Source organism: Cyclopterus lumpus, chromosome 18, assembly GCF_009769545.1.
Source record: "Cyclopterus lumpus isolate fCycLum1 chromosome 18, fCycLum1.pri, whole genome shotgun sequence".
Lineage (NCBI taxonomy): Eukaryota > Metazoa > Chordata > Actinopteri > Perciformes > Cyclopteridae > Cyclopterus > Cyclopterus lumpus.
In genome coordinates this window covers 2657386-2675724 of record NC_046983.1, presented here as the reverse complement: position 1 = coordinate 2675724, position 18339 = coordinate 2657386, and the positions used below count along the sequence as shown (strand labels likewise).

General features: G+C 42.5%; 1 protein-coding gene across 1 annotated transcript; it reads left to right on the top strand.

Moving 5' to 3' along the window:
• The first annotated feature begins 12212 nt into the window (after window positions 1-12212).
• LOC117747526 (E3 ubiquitin-protein ligase TRIM39-like) lies at window positions 12213-15745 on the top strand. The gene is made up of 10 exons (XM_034556832.1): window positions 12213-12314; window positions 12495-12720; window positions 12813-13179; window positions 13314-13409; window positions 13495-13728; window positions 13827-13974; window positions 14078-14104; window positions 14221-14285; window positions 14635-14754; window positions 14939-15745. The coding sequence occupies exons 1-10, from the start codon at window positions 12299-12301 to the stop codon at window positions 15338-15340; spliced, it is 1701 nt and encodes a 566-aa protein (XP_034412723.1). The 5' UTR covers window positions 12213-12298; the 3' UTR covers window positions 15341-15745.
• The last annotated feature ends 2594 nt before the right edge of the window (window positions 15746-18339 follow it).

Below are 18339 nucleotides of genomic sequence, written 5' to 3'. Positions count from 1 at the left end.
TGGCATCTTCTCACGGCATAATATTTACTTTAGTCCTACATTCAAACTTGTTTGCAAACATATTTTGTCACCCTGGTTATACAAAGAGTTAGCTGTCAAAGACAGGATGTGTTTTAAATGTTCTTTTATATGTTTTAAATGTTCTTTTTTGTGTTTTAAATGTTCTTTTATATGTTTTTAATGTTCTTTTATGTGTTTTTAAATGTTCTTTTATATGGTTTTAATGTTCTTTTATATGTTTTAAATGTTCTTTTATATGTTTTTAATGTTCTTTTATGTGTTTTCAATGTTCTTTTATATGTTTTAAATGTTCTTTTATGTGTTTTAAATGTTCTTTTATATGTTTTTAATGTTCTTTTATGTGTTTTTAAATGTTCTTTTATATGGTTTTAATGTTCTTTTATATGTTTTAAATGTTCTTTTATATGTTTTTAAATGTTCTTTTATGTGTTTTCAATGTTCTTTTATATGTTTTAAATGTCCTTTTATGTGTTTTAAATGTTCTTTTATGTGTTTTTAATGTTCTTTTATATGTTTTTAAATGTTCTTTTATGTGTTTTTAATGTTCTTTTCTGTGTTTTTAATGTTCTTTTATATGTTTTTAATGTCCTTTTATATGTTTTAAATGTTCTTTTATATGTTTTTAAATGTTCTTTTATGTGTTTTCAATGTTCTTTTATATGTTTTAAATGTCCTTTTATGTGTTTTAAATGTTCTTTTATGTGTTTTAAATGTTCTTTTATGTGTTTTTAATGTTCTTTTATATGTTTTTAAATGTTCTTTTATGTGTTTTTAATGTTCTTTTCTGTGTTTTTAATGTTCTTTTATATGTTTTTAATGTCCTTTTATATGTTTTTAATGGTCTTTTATATGTTTTTAAATGTTCTTTTATGTGTTTTTAATGTTCTTTTCTGTGTTTTTAATGTTCTTTTATATGTGTTTTTAATGTTCTTTTATGTGTTTTTAATGTTCTTTTATATGTTTTTAATGTTCTTTTATGTGTTTTTAATGTTCTTTTATATGTTTTTAATGTTCTTTTATATGTTTTTAATGTTCTTTTATGTGTTTTTAATGTTCTTTTCTGTGTTTTTAATGTTCTTTTATATGTTTTTAATGTCCTTTTATATGTTTTTAATGTTCTTTTATATGTTTTTAAATGTTCTTTTCTGTTTTTTTAATGTTCTTTTCTGTGTTTTTAATGTTCTTTTATGTGTTTTTAATGTTCTTTTCTGTGTTTTTAATGTTCTTTTATGTGTTTTTAATGTTCTTTTATATGTTTTTAATGTTCTTTTATGTGTTTTTAATGTTCTTTTATATGTTTTTAATGTTCCTTTATACCAGTTCGGTTTGGCCATATTTATAGTTGTCCATAGACGAAGAAGATGTGAATACATATCTGAGAAAACACCAGCTGATCAGTCGTGTGATCACATGCTTGTGAGTGTCTGTCTGGGTGTGACTCTCCATTCCACACATGCACACATTTAGCTCCTGCAATGCAAAGATCCAGTCCTTCCACTCACTGTTTCTAATCATTGTCAGTTAAAGTCCGCGTTGAAAAGAGGTTGGGGTGGAAAGCAGGGTTGAACAAACACAGGACTTTCACCCAGGAGTAATTATAATTTACGTGTGTAATTTAAATAATCTAATGAACATACATGTTGTAAGACATACCCTGATGTTTGTACTCAACCTAACCAAGGAGTGTTGTTTTGTTGTTTTGTTGTTTCCCTTTAAAACGTAAATCACTTATTTTTCCAACGTAACTGAGAGCTCACTTCTGTTTTCAAGGGAATCAAAATGTTGTAGCAGACAGTGTCGACTGAATAATGAAGTGTCATGGACCCCACTGTGCACCTCCCTCATTACTCGTGTATCGGCTTGTTTCGCCTCCCTTGTGTTTCCATTCAGTCGTCAAGCAAGTGTGAAGATAACTTTTGAAATATGTTTCAATCTACAAAACAAATGTTTGTGTCCTGAGTGAAAACAAATCAAAGTTGATGTACTTGAAATGTCTCCTGAGATTTATTTTAATTAAAATGTTATTATTAATGTTACTCCTCCTATGAATCGCCACCTTAACGTGGTGGAGGAGTTTGAGTGGCTCAGTGATCCTGGGAGCTATGTTGTCCGGGGCGTCAGCCCCTGGTAGGGTCTCCCAAGGCAAACAGGTCTCGGGGGAGAGCCCAGACTAAGAGCGGTTCAACAAACCCTGATGATAAGCAGCCCACGGACTGAAGCTACCTTGCCCGGACAAGGGAAACCGGGGCACCCTCCCGGAGCCAGACCCAGGAGGGGAGCTCGTCGGCGAGCGTCTGGTGGCCGGGCTTTCGCCCATGGGGCCCGGTCGGGCTCAGCCCGAAAGAACAACATGGAGCAGCTGTCACCCTGTGGACCCACCACCCGCAGGGAGAATTATCGGGGTCGGGTGCTATGTAGACCGGGCGGCGGGCCAGGCGGGAGACCTGGGCGGGCCGATCGCCGGCAGCATAGACTAGCTCTAGGGACGTGGAACGTCACCTCACTAGCGGGGAAAGAGCCGGAGCTGGTGCAGGAGGTGGAGCGGTACCAGCTAGATATAGTTGTGCTCACCTCCACGCACAGCATGGGCTCTGGAACCAAGCTCCTGGAGAAGGGTTGGACTTTGTCCTTTTCTGGAGTTGCCCAGGGTGAGAGGCGCCGGGCGGGAGTGGGGATACTCACGAGCCCCCGGCTGAGCGCCGCTGTGTTGGAGTTTTCCCCGGGGAACGAGAGGGTCGCCTCCCTGCGCCTACGGGTTGCGGGGAGTAAGGCTCTGACTGTTGTTTGTGCTTATGCACCGAACAGCATTTCGGAGTATCCGGCCTTCTTGGAGTCGGTGGGAGGGGTCCTGGAAAGGGCGCCGCCTGCCGACTCCATAGTTCTCCTGGGAGACTTCAACGCTCACGTGGGCAATGACAGAGAAACCTGGCGGGGCGTGATTGGGAGGAACGGCTTGCCCGATCTGAACCCGAATGGTGTTTTGTTGTTGGACTTCTGTGCTAGCCACAGTTTGTCCATAACAAACACCATGTTCGAACATAAGGTGGCTCATAAGTGTACCTGGTACCAGAACACCTTAGGCCGGAGATCAATGATCGACTTTGTAATCGTATCATCTGATCTGCGGCCGTATGTCTTGGACACTCGGGTGAAGAGAGGAGCAGAGCTGTCAACTGATCACCACCTGGTGGTGAGTTGGATCAGATGGCGGGGGACTCGGCTAGAGAGACCTGGCAAGCCCAAACGTGTAGTGAGGGTGAACTGGGAACGTCTGGCAGAGGATCCTGTCCGGGAGGTCTTCAACTCCCACCTCCGGAAGAACTTCTCACAAATCCCGAGGGAGGCTGGGGACATGGAATCCGAGTGGACCTTGTTCAAAGCCTCTATTGTGGACGCGGCTGCTCAGGGCTGTGGCCGGAAGGTCATCGGTGCCTGTCGTGGCGGCAACCCTAGAACCCGGTGGTGGACACCGGGGGTGAGGGTAGCCGTCAAACTGAAGAAGGAGGCCTTTCGGGCCTGGCTGGCCCAGGGGTCTCCTGAAGCAGCTGACGGGTACCGGCGGGCCAAAAGGGCTGCAGCGACGATGGTCGCGGAGGCTAAAACTCGGGCATGGGAGGAGTTCGGGGAGGCCATGGAGAAGGACTTTCGGTTGGCCTCAAGGAAGTTCTGGCAAACCATCCGACGGCTCAGGAAGGGAAAGCAGGGTCTACCCCAGGCTGTTCTCAGCAGGGGGGGGGAACTGCTGACCCGGACTGGGGACATCGTCGGGCGGTGGAAAGAGCACTTTGAGGAACTCCTAAACCCGGCCAACATGTCCCCCGGAGAGGGGGCAGCGCCGGAAGACTTTGGGGTGGATTCACCCATATCCCTGGCAGAGGTCGCTAAGGTAGTCAAAAAGCTCCTTGGTGGCAAGGCGCCAGGGGTGGATGAGATCCGCCCTGAGATGCTGAAAGCGCTGGACATTGTTGGGCTGTCTTGGTTGACACGCCTTTTCAGTGTTGCATGGGGGTCGGGAACAGTGCCCATGGACTGGCAGACCGGGGTGGTGGTTCCCATCTTCAAGAAGGGGGACCGGAGAGTGTGCTCGAACTATCGTGGTATCACACTGCTCAGCCTCCCGGGAAAAGCTTATGCCAGGGTGCTGGAGAGGAGGCTCCGACCGCTTGTCGAACCTCAGATTCAGGACGAACAGTGCGGATTCCGTCCCGGTCGTGGAACAGTGGACCAGCTCTTTACCCTCGCAAGATTACTGGAGGGGTCCTGGGAGTTTGCCCAACCAGTTTACATGTGCTTTGTAGACCTGGAGAAGGCTTTCGACCGGGTCCCTCGGGGGTTTTTGTGGGGGGTGCTGCGGGAGTATGGGGTGCCGGACCCGTTGGCACGGGCCATCCGGTCTCTGTATGCCTGCAGTAGGAGCTGTGTTCGTCTCCTCGGTAGTAAGTCAGACACGTTCCCGGTGGGTGTTGGCCTCCGCCAGGGCTGCCCTTTATCACCGGTCCTGTTCGTGACCTTCATGGACAGGATATCTAGGCGCAGCCAGGGGGCGGAGAGGATCCGGTTCGGGAGTCTCGGGATCGCCTCTCTGCTGTTTGCGGATGATGTGGTCCTGTTTGCCTCCTCGGACCGTGACCTCCAGCATTCACTGGGCGTTTTGCAGCCGAGTGCGAAGCGGCAGGGATGAGAGTTAGCACCTCCAAATCTGAGGCCATGGTGCTCTGCCGGAAACCGGCGGATTGCTCCCTCCAGGTGGGGGCAAACTGCCTACCCCAAGCGAAGGAGTTCAAGTATCTCGGGGTCTTGTTCACGAGTGAGGGTAAGGTGGAGCGGGAGATCGATAGGCGGATCGGTGCGGCTGCAGCAGTAAAACAGGCGCTGTACCGGTCCGTCTTAGTGAAGAGGGAGCTGAGCCGGAAGGCAAAGCTCTCCATTTACTGGTCGGTCTACGTTCCAACCCTCACCTATGGTCACGAACTCTGGGTCGTGACCGAAAGAACGAGATCTCGGATACAAGCGGCCGAAATGAGCTTCCTCCGTAGGGTGGCCGGGCTCAGCCTTAGAGATAGGTTAAGGAGCTCGGACATCAGGGGGGAGCTTGGAGTCGAGTCGCTGCTCCTTCGTGTCGAAAGGAGTCAGCTGAGGTGGTTCGGGCATCTAGTTAGGATGCCTCCTGGACGCCTCCCATTAGAGGTTTTCCGGGCACGTCCAACTGGTAGGAGGCCCCGGGGAAGACCGAGGACACGCTGGAGGGATTATATCTCCCGGCTGGCCTTGGAACGCCTCGGGATCCCCCAGAATGAGCTGGAAAGTGCTGCGGGTGAGAGGGAAGCCTGGGTCGGCCTGCTGAACCTGCTGCCACCGCGACCCGACCCCGGATAAGCGGGTGATAATGGATGGATGGATGGATGGATAAAATGTTATGCAAACTTACTAATGTGCACGGTGCTGTCAGCGCTTCATGATTTATTACATGCATAGACAAAGCAGCTCTTGGCAACACGTTGCTCTCCCTTTGAACTGCACGATGGGTTTCCTTTTAAATGGGTTTTATAAAGTTCACATTGACTGCACTCCTTTCTTCATTTGGTTCTCTTGGCGAGGTGATCTGGAATGTGTCATTTCATTGTATTAGTCCTACAGTGTGCACTTATAATTTACGATTTATTTCAACCCTAAATAAATAAAGTCAATTTGGACAAAAGGGATGTATGTTTCTCGATTGACCACTTTGGGCCACATTGAAATATCCCAACAGCATTCGATGAATCCGGGCAACATTTGGTCCAGACAGTCATGTTTTTAGGAGGATAAATCCTTGTGAATTTGGTGATCCCCTGACTCTTCATTTAGCGCCATCTTTAGGTCAAAATTAAATGACGAATTCCCGACGAAATACTTGCAAAAGAGATCTCACTCCCATGAGCCTCAGGTAAATATTGTGTTGCTCATTAGCAAACAGTTGCATGCAAACACACTAAAATACGATGTTGAGCATGGTAGACTTTACACATGATACACATGACAGCATTGTAGCATTGTTACAGTGAGAATAATAGCACGCTAGCACTAGCATTTAGCTCAAAGCTCTCCTTAGTCACAGTGGTGTTGACAATAGAACTGAGCTACATCGATCTTTTCAGAAAATAAAGTCTGTTTTTTACAAATAATATGAAAATACAATTAGAGAAATCCTGTGCAGTTTCTCTAAGTGGGGTGCATGTACTGTAAATATGCAGCATTGTCCAATTATGGAGCCAAAACCTCATGTGCATCCTTACATAAGTTGTTCTCACGGCATAATATTTATTTTAGGCGTTCTACCTTCAAACTTGTTTGGAAACTTTTTGCTTTTGCTTTTTGTCCTTCTGGTTAGACAAAGAGTTATCTGTGAAAGACAGAATGTGTGTGACGCAGTCAGTTGTTTACAGCGTTGGTGCAACATGCTTATTATGTTCACAAACAATGTGGCTATTAGAGGTCAACAGTGGTCCTTCTTTTCAGACGTGACATTTAATGTACTGAACTCCAGAACATCTACCGCATGAAGCATGACATTGAAATGAATAGATCAACATGCATGTGAAGACAGGATTTAGTAAATCCGTTGTCGTCTGCACATGAATTTTCAACAATACATGCACGGAAAGAGGCACTGAAAAGCGAGCCTGATGTCCTAAAAATTACATTTCCATCCAACAAAACTGCCTTGTCAGTTACGTTTCAAGGGAAGCATATTTTCACCCTGATTAAGTTTATTATTAGTAATAATAATAATACATTTTGTATAGTGCTTTTCAAAATACTCAAAAACAAAGAGCTATTCAATAGTTTCATTTCTGCCCGTGTCTCGTTCCAGTGTTCAAACCAGCTTGACTAGTAACGGACACCAAAACAACAAAACCTGGAGCAAAACCCAAACAGGTGCATCATGTTTTAAAAAAAACTCCATTCTCAAAATGGATTTGTCCTTCATACTTAAAAAAACTTTTTTTCAATACCTGCTTTGGACAAAAAGAAGCTACTAACATAATAAATAATTGAAAGGATGATTTTATTATGACATAAGAATGTCTTATCCACTTCATATATGAATATATCTATATATATCTTTTACATGGTGGCCCACCTTAAAGTCTAGCAGGTTACTTGGAATGAGGCCAGAAAGACGCCTTGAACTAGTCATTGTCTGGATGTGTAGGCGTGAAGGTTTCACATGGAGCCACGATATAAAAAACTCTTATGTGCCAGAACAATATTTACTATGTCTCAAAACATATAATGTCTAATGCAAGCCAGCATGCTTTTCTGGCTATTCTGACCCACAATCCTCTGCAACAGATATATGAGCAAGAGGGTCTAAGTTCAAGATTTAATGGAGAAAACAAACCTTGATTTATTCCCTCAGTAAACGTCTCAATCTCTAGTTTCGAGTCTTCTTTAATACGTTTAAACTTTGTGAATTATGGTCCGTCTAAAGTGAGTACAAGTGGAGTATGCTTTAGGGCGAGGCTAACTGTGATTGACAGGTCGCTGTACTGCCAGAGCCGTATATATATAGTCTCTATCTCACTCCTCTGCCGTCCAAATATGGTCACTTCCGCAAAAAAAAGCAAAGATGCCTACGACCAACTTGTCAAACTGGGTGACATCTCAATGGTTGTGGTTCCTGCAGACAACAGTACTGGCCACTGATGTGATGATTGTATTTACTCAAATGTATTTGTTGACTAGTAAATAGTGTATTTGTTCACTAGTAAATGTGCATTTGTTCACTAGTAAATAGTGTATTTGTTGACTTGTAAATAGTGTATTTGTTGACTAGTAAATAGTGTATTTGTTGACTTGTAAATAGTGTATTTGTTGACTAGTAAATAGTGCATTTGTTCACTAGTAAATGTGCATTTGTTCACTAGTAAATAGTGTATTTGTTGACTTGTAAATAGTGTATTTGTTGACTAGTAAATAGTGTATTTGTTCACTTGTAAATAGTGTCAGGATCTGTAGTGTTGTGTCGTGTTTCCTGTTTTATTTTGAAGTCCTTGTCTCTCGTGTCCTCTGTTTCTCTGTACTTCCTGTCACTGTGATTGTCTGCCCTGTCCCTGATTGTTTCCTCCTGTGTCCAATCATCTGCACCAGCCCTCTGTATTTAAGTCCTGTTTGTGTCATTCCCCTTTGTCGGTTCGTCTTGTCTAGATCGTGGAAGATCTTGTGTGTGTGTGTTTTGTATCCTGGTTTTTGAAGCTTGTTTTTGGAATCCTGTTTAGCAATAAAGTTGCTTTTCCATCATTGACGGCGTTTGGGTCCAGTGTTCCTGTCGAGCTGCACATAACAAATAGTGTATTTGTTCACTAGTAAATAGTGCATTTGTTCACTAGTAAATGTCCATTTGTTGACTAGTAAATAGTGCATTTGTTCACTTGTAAATAGTGCATTTATTCACTAGCGTGTGCAAAGCACCAGGATTCAAAATGAACTACAGAACCCATGTTTAACACATTTGTTTTTAAAGGCCAACAGACAACAAGCAAGCAAGCAAACTTAACATCAACATATGATGAGGGTGAACTGCATGTTGACATTGACGAGACTAGTAAAAAGTACAAATAAGTAATCAGATATGCATGTGTATCCAGCTAAATGACATGGCTGAGAAACAGAAGTATGCAGTGCAGTAACTATACTTAATCTGTGCATAAAAGAGTTCTACAGAAACATAACATTTAAGTTTCTTAAATATATATTTTTTTCTCCATTTCTGTCACAGAAAAAGCAATGCTAAATAAAGCTTAGTCTCAGAGCGTAAACACCTTTAACCAGATAATTATATCGCTTTGCTACGAGTGATCACTTTGCATCATTATTTTGAATTTGATCACCAATTGCAGCCAATTGTATCATAATCAACACATTACAAGTCTGTAACGGCCGCTGGATGGTATCGAGTTATTGATCTATTCCTCATCTTGTGTCCGTCATCTATAACCATAAAGTTCATTAAGATTGAAGTATGTGGTGAACCTGTATCCAGTGTCAGACGCTTTCCACTGACAATAAAGAACATCCTGTATTCTAGATACCAATCGAGCTCCAGGTATGTACAGTTCAGACTGTGACAGAGAGCTCTTTGTCTGGAGCAGCCGGGCATGAAGTTTCACAGATGAGAAAGGTGTCTGTTTTGCAATCGCATTGTTTTTTTCTGATGACGATCCGGTGGAGTCATACGATCCGGTGGAGTCATACGATCCGGTGGAGTCATACCGTCTTGACGTTCAAAGGTCGGTACAGAGGTTGTCTCTCTGCTGCATGAACAAAAAGCTTGTGTGTAATAATGTGCCGTTATTGCAGGTTCGTAAGCCTCAACAGAAACTTGATCTGGGTACGTGTCAAGGAGGAGATGATGGGTGTCACTTGAGCATGACACTTGAGGTTTCATATGTTCCATGTTGGAAAGAAACTCCTCTGCCTTGTTCACCCTGCTGTGACCTGCAGAGGTTAATCAGTGGCAATCACCCACTCCCTACTGTCTTCATGAAATGTTTGGATTATTTTGTTGCAAATGAATGACGTTGTTGATATTCAATCAGATGGTCGATGTTATTTAAAAGCATATATTCATGAGACGTAGTGCCAAGCAGGCACAGAGCTTATTAAGTAGCCGACATACACACATAAAAATAGTTTGTTATAGCGTGACTCCATGTGAAACGTTCATCAGTGATGCGTGATGTTCCAGCTTTCCTAAACAAAGCCTACACATCCATACAATGACTAGTTGTCTTTCTGGCCTCATTCCAACTAACCTGCAAGACTTTAAGGCAGGCCACCATGTCAAAGATGTATATATATAGATATACATATATATATGTATATATAATAATCGCCACGTTCTCTGAACGCACTGGTTTTAAACTGTCCGTGTGAAGAACGACCGTTTGAGAGTCGCCCGTTTGTGTGCGGACCGGCGTTTTTGAAGCCTCAAGTTCTACCATTTGGCCGTCGCCATCTTGGATTGCGGCCGCCAAGTTCCCGTTTGTTTTTTCGAAATGCGGAGACGTGACATAGAGGCAGCAACCTGTCAATCACAGTAAGCCCCGCCCTAATGCATACTCCATTTCATACCCTATTCTACTCTAAATGCACGAAAATGACCATCATGTTGTATTGAAGAAGACTTCAAGAAACAGCATTAGTTTTTGTTAACTTTTGCTAAGAATGCTGGATGAGACCAGCCTGGAAATAGTCTGTTTTTATGTCTCTCGGGGTGAAAACAATGCCGTTGGAAAGCCAAGTGGGATCCTTTCTAGGTGGCGGGCATACCGATTAAAAGCATCCATGTGACTAACGCTCCCAGCTAGTGGTTGAGAGCCCCGTGTCCAACAAACACCAGGCTCCCAACCCCGAGATCGCACCCACAACGTTGCCCAGATGTTATGGTAGTGACACTTTCCACCTGCCTACCTGCACGTAGAGATTTTAATCCCAACCACGATGTTGACGAACCAACTGGTTTTCATTTGTTTGGTGGCGCAATGTTCCCCTGAAAAATGTTGTTTGGATGAGCCGTCACTATTAGTCATAATGTGTCCTAAGGAGGTGGTCGGCATGCCAACTTATTCATGTTTTTCTTGACACTCACATAACATTTGACGTAAATTAAATTTGTAGGTACGTGCACTTCTTGATGCACTTGATTCCCGTGCTAATATCGTACTTTTTTTTTGTTGCCATCACATTTATTTTGAATTTGCAGACAGATGGATGTTGATATCGATTGACACATAGTCCACTTACGTGGATTGCAGCAGAAGTGTGTGTACATGTGAGCATGACTAATACAATTCAACCAAACAGACGCTGTCTGGTTCAATGGTTGTGTGTGTGTGTGTGTGTGTGTGTGTTATTTAAAACACCTAAACAGTCTTAAGTAGAATTAACTACTTAAAGACTTAAATAATGTACTAATTGAACATGTGAGTGGCTTCACGCGTAGCAATGAACCAACAGAGAGCATCTGCAGCTCCTCTCCAGCAAGTTCAGCCTGATCTCTCAGAAAAATGTTGGCATTTAAGTATGCACACATTTAATGTATCATTTAAGTATGCACACATTTAATGTGTCATTTAAGTATGCACACATTTAATGTGTCATTTAAGTATGCACACATTTAATGTGTCATTTAAGTATGCACACATTTAATGTGTCATTTAAGGATGCACACATTTAATGTGTCATTTAAGTATGCACACATTTAATGTGTCATTTAAGTATGCACACTCAGATCTATGACCAGTGAGAAAGACTGCTTATGATGGGCGCTGGTGGATGGGTCAAACTAACGCCACGAGTTGGTGGAGACCAAAAACAGAGCTAAAAGAGTGATTATTGAACTAATGTTCATCAGCTCCTCTCCAAATTAATCTATTAAACTATCTGCCGAACAATATGTGAAAATAAGTAACTGTTAGAAAGCAAGATCATCATGTAGTTTATCAAAAACATGTTGGGTACATGTGCTTGTCCTCCTTTTTGTTCTTTTTTTAGCCCACTACATTTATCTGACGGCTTTAGTTACATTGCAGATGAATAATTAGCTTTCAAAACATATGCTCAGCTAATAAAAAAGGATGCATTATTACACATATACTTAACAATGCATGTCTTTTGTACAGTATATGCAATGCTTTAAACGTACAACATATATTTGTATCTAACATGTACAATAAACAAATGTGATACTTACAGGAGCCAATTTGTCTGAGTTGGGGGTCATTTTACTTTTGATACTTTGAATACATTCTACAAGTAATGCCTTCACTTTTACTTTTATATATGTATATATACTGTACTGGGTATATATCCTTGAGTAAAGGATCTGAGTACTCGCCAGCTGAAAAGACGCAACAAGGCAACAACAAGGCGATCAAATCTTAAAGGGCATGTATTACGAAGACACTTGCAAAAGCCATGAAATGAAAAACTAACTTTCGTTCTGACGTGTGACTTTTCTTCATGTGAGGAGTTTTTTTGTTTATTCTTCTGGAAGAAAAGATTGAATTTTGCAAAACAGGTTTATCATCCTTTCATTTTCAATTATTGCGGTTTGTTGTGATCATCAGTTTCATTTTGAGGATCAGAGAACCAGACCGACCACAATGTTCGATTGGGTAACTTGTGCAGCGGGGCGGGGCTGAAAACAGACAGTAACGTATTCTTCTTCAAACAAGGCGTGTCTGGGAGTATTTAGACACCTGTACCCTGAAGGACGATCAGAACACTCAACATGACAACCCCGAAAGGTGAGTCACTACTGATCCGAAAATAAATGCAGTTTCTAAGCTCTAATGTTCAGGTCTACAGATGTAACATTTAGGTTTTGCTTTAAAAAAAAAAAAAGAAGCATTAAATAAAAGTCAAGAGGGACAATTTAAATACTATTTATTCCGAAATAGTAACAGTTTTTTTTTCTTTTTTCCCAGCCCTCGCCGTGCCGGTTGAGGAGCAGTTCAAGTGCTGCATCTGTCTGGACATCTTCACCGACCCGACCTCCATCCCCTGCGGTCACAACTTTTGCCTGGACTGCATCGAGGGCTTCTGGGATACGAAGATAGAGTGTGAGTGTCCGCTGTGCAAAGAGACATTCAGTCCACGCCCACAACTCAGGATTAACCTTGGATATGCTGAAATCATTGACCTCTTTAAAGGGTTTGTTAATGAATACTTCCTCTTTTACTTGTTTTAAGCAAACATTTGATTTCAAATAGAGATTTAACCCAAATTTTAATTGAAATCAAAAGGTCTCCAGGGGAGAATGTTAGTTTGCCAGGAAGCAGGAAGAATTCCATCGTCCAACATTTGGAGGCGGACGGAGTTCCCTGTGACATCTGCTGCGGAGACAAATCCCCATCGGTCCAGTCGTGTCTGACGTGCATGGCATCTTACTGTGAACTTCACCTCGCGCCACACCGGAGGGATCCGGCGCTGCAGAGGCACCAGCTGACGGATCCGACCGCTTTCATCGTCCGTCACCACTGCAGAAAACACAAGAAGCCGCTGACGATGTTCTGCGTGAGTGAGCAGAAGCCTGTTTGTGTGAAGTGCACAGAAAGGGAACACAAACACCACAACATCGTTCCCATCGAGAAGGAGAAGAAGAGGGTCAAGGTGAGAACACCGTTCTTTTAGTCTTCATGTACACGTTGACCATTTTTATTTTTTACTTGAATATGTCAATGTTTCATTCACATTAACATTTAACAATAACATTAACATTGTTTCATTAATTGTTTCTTTTGCAGACTTCTTTGAGGGACACTAAGACAAGCCTTAAAAAGATGATCCATGCCAGACGCATAAAAATGGAGCAGATCAAAAATTCTCTGGATCTAAGCAAAGTAGGTTTCTGTTAAAGAAAAGGTCTCACTGGTCACGTTTTTCTGTTTTAACTGTAATAACCGTATTTATCATTTTAATCGACAGCAAACCACAGAGAGGGAGATAGAGGGCAGTGATCGGGTCTGCGGCTTGCTGATAACCTCCATCAAGAGGAACCAGGCCAGGCTCGTGGAGGAGCTGGAGGAGAACCAACAAGAAGCTGAGATGAGAGCCCAGGAGCTGTCTGAGGAGCTGCTGCAGGAGATCCATGAGCTGCAGGCGAGAGGCATCGAGCTGAAGCAGCTGGAGCAAGAACAGAGCCCCGTTCACCTCCTGCAGGTGAGATACCTGAAGGGAATTTCTACTTTTCTGTGCAGCGTCAGCGTTTTTTAACAACTGTAATCATGACAAACTTGTGCATCCTTCCCCACTTTTAGAGTTTCCTGTCTCTAAGTCGACTCCCATCCACTAGAGACTGGTCTGAGGTCGCAGTCCACTCTGATAACTGCATTGGGACGGTGACGAGAGCCTTTTCCAAGCTTGTCGATATCTGCCAGGATTTATCGAACAAACTGTCTGCAGATGGTCAGTAGTCCTTTAGAAAAAAATATGATCTACTTCACAAACTACCAAAGATTGTTGTGAAATTCAGTGCATGAAAATAACCTTTTTATTGTCTCTTTTGCAGAAGCAGACAAGCTGAATCAATATGCAGGTATATTACGTGTGTATAATCGAACATTCATTACTTATTTCAATAACCTAGTTTAACGTTGATTAGTTATTTTTCCTATGACCTCACTCAACTGTTCTTCTTCTTTGTTTCTGCAGCCAATGTCACTCTGGACCCTGAGACTGCTTCAGGCTGGCTCGTCCTGTCTCCAGACAGAAAGAAGGTATTGTCTGATTGTACCATCATTATATTAAATGTGTGAAAGGCACGGTTTTACTAGAAATATTTCTTTAGAATAGTTCTCACATTTTTGGACTGTAAAGACAGAAAATCTTTGGTTCTGACACAGCAGTTTGAGCTTAAAATGATGGAGCCTCCGCTCTCAAATATCCCATGCGGTGCTGCATTTTACTGTTAAAGTAATGTGACACAGTCAATGCAAAGGGACTCAAAGTCAGGATAAAATGCTTTGATCTGGGAAATAATTAGGCTAAGCTACTAATTGCTGTAACTAGGCTAATATTTAATGTGATAAACATGATGATAGTATTGAAGATAATGGTGATCCACAGGTGACCGTCAGCAGCCAGAAGACAAGTTTACTCCCAGACAATCCTCAGCGGTTTGACTCCTGCGTCTGCGTTTTGGGGAAACAAAGCTTTGCATCTGGAAGACGCTATTGGGTGATTCAGGTAAGGAGCTCAGAAACAGAAACACACGCTTTAAGGTAGAAGTCCACTCAAACAAATCAATTAATAGACCCTCTAATTCTAGCAAATTCTACATGTAGTACATTGAAAGACAATGGGCCTAAAGTGAATCACTAATGGGTTAAATTGAATGCAAGTATTCATGTCTGATGTATTTGTGTTGCAGGTTGGAGACAAAGCCGACTGGGATCTGGGCGTGTCCCGGGAGTCCATCAACAGGAAGGGGACCATCACGGTGCGTCCGGATAACGGTTACTGGGCGATCTGTCGCCGGCAAGGCGGCAGTCTCAGCGCCTGTGCCGGCCCCTCCGTCACTCTCCACCTCCTGGAAACACCCCAGAAAGTGGGCGTGTTCCTGGACTACGAGGAAGGATCGGTGTCCTTCTACGACGCCGAGGCCAAGACCCACATTTACACCTTCAGCGGGTGTGACTTCAACGAGCCCCTGTACCCGTACTTCAACCCCTGTGTTCTAGATGATGGGAAGAACACCGCCCCGCTGATCATCTGTCCTCTTGAGGAAGGAGTCAGGCAAGGACAGGACATAACCATTGAGTCAGCTATGTGATGTGTCATAACAAGGATGTGTTCATATTTCAGTTTAAATAACGTATTCACTATTATATGGATTGTACTGGACTAGTATCTAACCAACACTGGAATAACACAAGTTCAATGTCATGAGTTGCTTTTGTTTTTAATGAAACATGCTGCACACGCTTTCACTGCCAGAAATAGGGATGCAATGTTTACACTATTTCTGATAATATGAATTGTTTTCCTTTCTCAGTTTTACACTGTTCTATCATTCAAATGATACCAGACTCATGTGTATATAAATGTAAATATATGTATATAAAAATGCATACAATGTTGCATAAACTTCGACACTTTACTAGTCTAAATGGGCAATGTATCATTTGAGATACAAATTGTTTATCTGCAAATAAAAGCTATATTTTGATAAATTAAAATGTGCCAAATTGTCTATTTAAGGGCAATTCATTTGTCATCTACGGGTTTTGTTTCATTAATATGTTGTCAATTATATAGGTTGCTTCTCAATATTAATATCTGGTTCAATGACTACCTTTCACCAGTAGGTGGCACCTTGACTATGAGTGAAAATAGGCTTCTCGATATCCTCAGGCCGGGACTTTTATCTATCAAGAAAAGTGTTAGGCAGATTCAAGGAAGAGCCTGTTTAATTTGTAAAGTTGCATGAGTTTTTGAGCATCCCATGCCACTAAACTACGAGTAATCATAGAATAAAATGTTTGCCAGTAGATGGGTGCAATGACATTGTGGATATACACATGCATCATGTTTTTCTACATGAAGTGTCGACCACGTCATCTAAATTACATGGAAATCCGATGCTAATTGTCACTTAATGCTGATTTCTTTTTACCAGTAGATGGCGCTATGACATTTACATAAAGAACATTTCTTCATGTAAATGTGCTCATGCCTGGACCAGCATTATGCATGAGAATGTTTGGGCGGATTGGATGATGTACTGTGGAGTTACAACAACTTTCGCTAACATAGCGAACCGCACAAAATTGGTGTGTAATGGCCGCCACGCCACGTCAAGGTTGTACATCAGAAATTCACCCTTTTGATGAGTATTCATCTTCAAGGTATTCAGATCATCCTTAAACAAATTTGAAGTTGATCGGATACATTTTGTGGGAGGAGTACGTAAGAGTACGAATGCTGAAGATGGCGAAAAATGACAAAAATGCCCAAATGGGCCGAATTCCTAATGTTTAAACCGCATCCCAAGAGTGCAACAGCTAACTCATCTGGCTTTAGTCTTTGGTCCACAGAGTAGAGAAAACAGAGTAGAGAAAACATTTGAAAACAGTCGGCTCTCAAATGGTTTATTTAAGTCCAATCATTTACAATTTGGCGACGAGGATGGGATGGAAAGCTGACCAGGCTTCCAAATGAGCTCATAGGACAAGGTAAGGGAAGCTGTGGTGTATTCTCCGCTTCCTTAAAAGATCGATTTCCAACATACCGATTCACATGTGCTTTTGGTCAGTGGCCCCTCAAAAGAATGCCCTTTGACCTGTTGGAGGGGGGGTCTGTTCCTGTGCCCGGAGGTTATGTGTTAGAGGCCTTTGTGCGACCACATCTGTTATGTCCAAATCCTGATAGGATACTTCTTCCTGTGTCTGGAAGATAAGTGTTTAGATTGGGGGTTCCTGAGTGACGTTATGGATCTCAGGAGCTGAGCACGACAAAGTGGGTATATAACTGAGCTGCGGTGCAGTCTCAGTAGACTCTCCATTTGACTGCGAAGTCTCCGGGCTGACTAGTCGCTCGTTAGGACCTGTGATTCCTCTCTGTAATAAACTCCATTATACCAGAAAGAACAGTGTCCGCGGAGATTCCTTCATCCTCATTCTTCAACATCACTGCCGCTTGAAAGATACGACAAAGCTTTTTTCATAAAAAGCCCTATTAGTTGGAAGCATTCTGTGTCAGGTATGATTGTTGACTGAATACTCGTAGTACCATATTACCCCACTAGAGAGCTCGTAGTACCATATCACCTCACTAGAGAGATCGTAGTACCATATCACCTCACTAGAGAGCTCGTAGTACCATATTACCTCACTAGAGAGCTCGTAGTACCATATTACCCCACTAGAGAGATCATAGTACCATATCACCTCACTAGAGAGCTCGTAGTACCATATTACCCCACTAGAGAGCTCGTAGTACCATATCACCTCACTAGAGAGCTCGTAGTACCATATTACCCCACTAGAGAGATCGTAGTACCATATCACCTCACTAGAGAGCTCGTAGTACCATATTACCCCACTAGAGAGCTCGTAGTACCATATCACCTCACTAGAGAGCTCGTAGTACCATATTACCCCACTAGAGAGCTCGTAGTACCATATTACCTCACTAGAGAGCTCGTAGTACCATATCACCCCACTAGAGAGCTCGTAGTACCATATCACCCCACTAGAGAGCTTGTAGTACCATATTACCCCACTAGAGAGCTCGTAGTACCATATCACCCCACTAGAGAGCTCATAGTACCATATCACCTCACTTGAGAGCTCGCAGTACCATATTACCCCACTAGAGAGTTCATAGTACCATATTACCTCACTAGAGAGCTTGTAGTACCATATTACCCCACTAGAGAGATCGTAGTACCATATCACCTCACTAGAGAGCTCGTAGTACCATGATACCTCACTAGAGAGCTGCACTGACTGAATGCAGGGCTATTTGCGGTTCCTAGAGACTTAAAAAGTAGGATGGGAGCCAGAGCCTTCAGGCAGACAGTCACCACATTTAAGAGTAGACTTAAGACTTTCATCTTTGATAGCGCTTGTACTTAGGGCTGGCTCAGGTTTGCCCTGGTCCAGCCCCTACATTATAAGGCCTAGACTGCTGGGGGACATCTTAGGATACACTGAGCTCCTCTTTCCTCTTCTCTATTTCCTTCTGTATGAATTCATGTCCCTTTAATGCACATTACTAACTCTACTTCTTCACTGGAGTCTTAGTATTATTATTATTAGTTGCATTGCT

Excerpts from the sequence above, each read along its gene's own strand:
- LOC117747526 (XM_034556832.1), top strand. Across the intron at positions 12,721-12,812 it reads ATCATTGACCTCTTTAAAGG|GTCTCCAGGGGAGAATGTTA; the intron begins GTTTGTTAATGA and ends TGAAATCAAAAG. Across the intron at positions 13,180-13,313 it reads AGGAGAAGAAGAGGGTCAAG|ACTTCTTTGAGGGACACTAA; the intron begins GTGAGAACACCG and ends TTTCTTTTGCAG.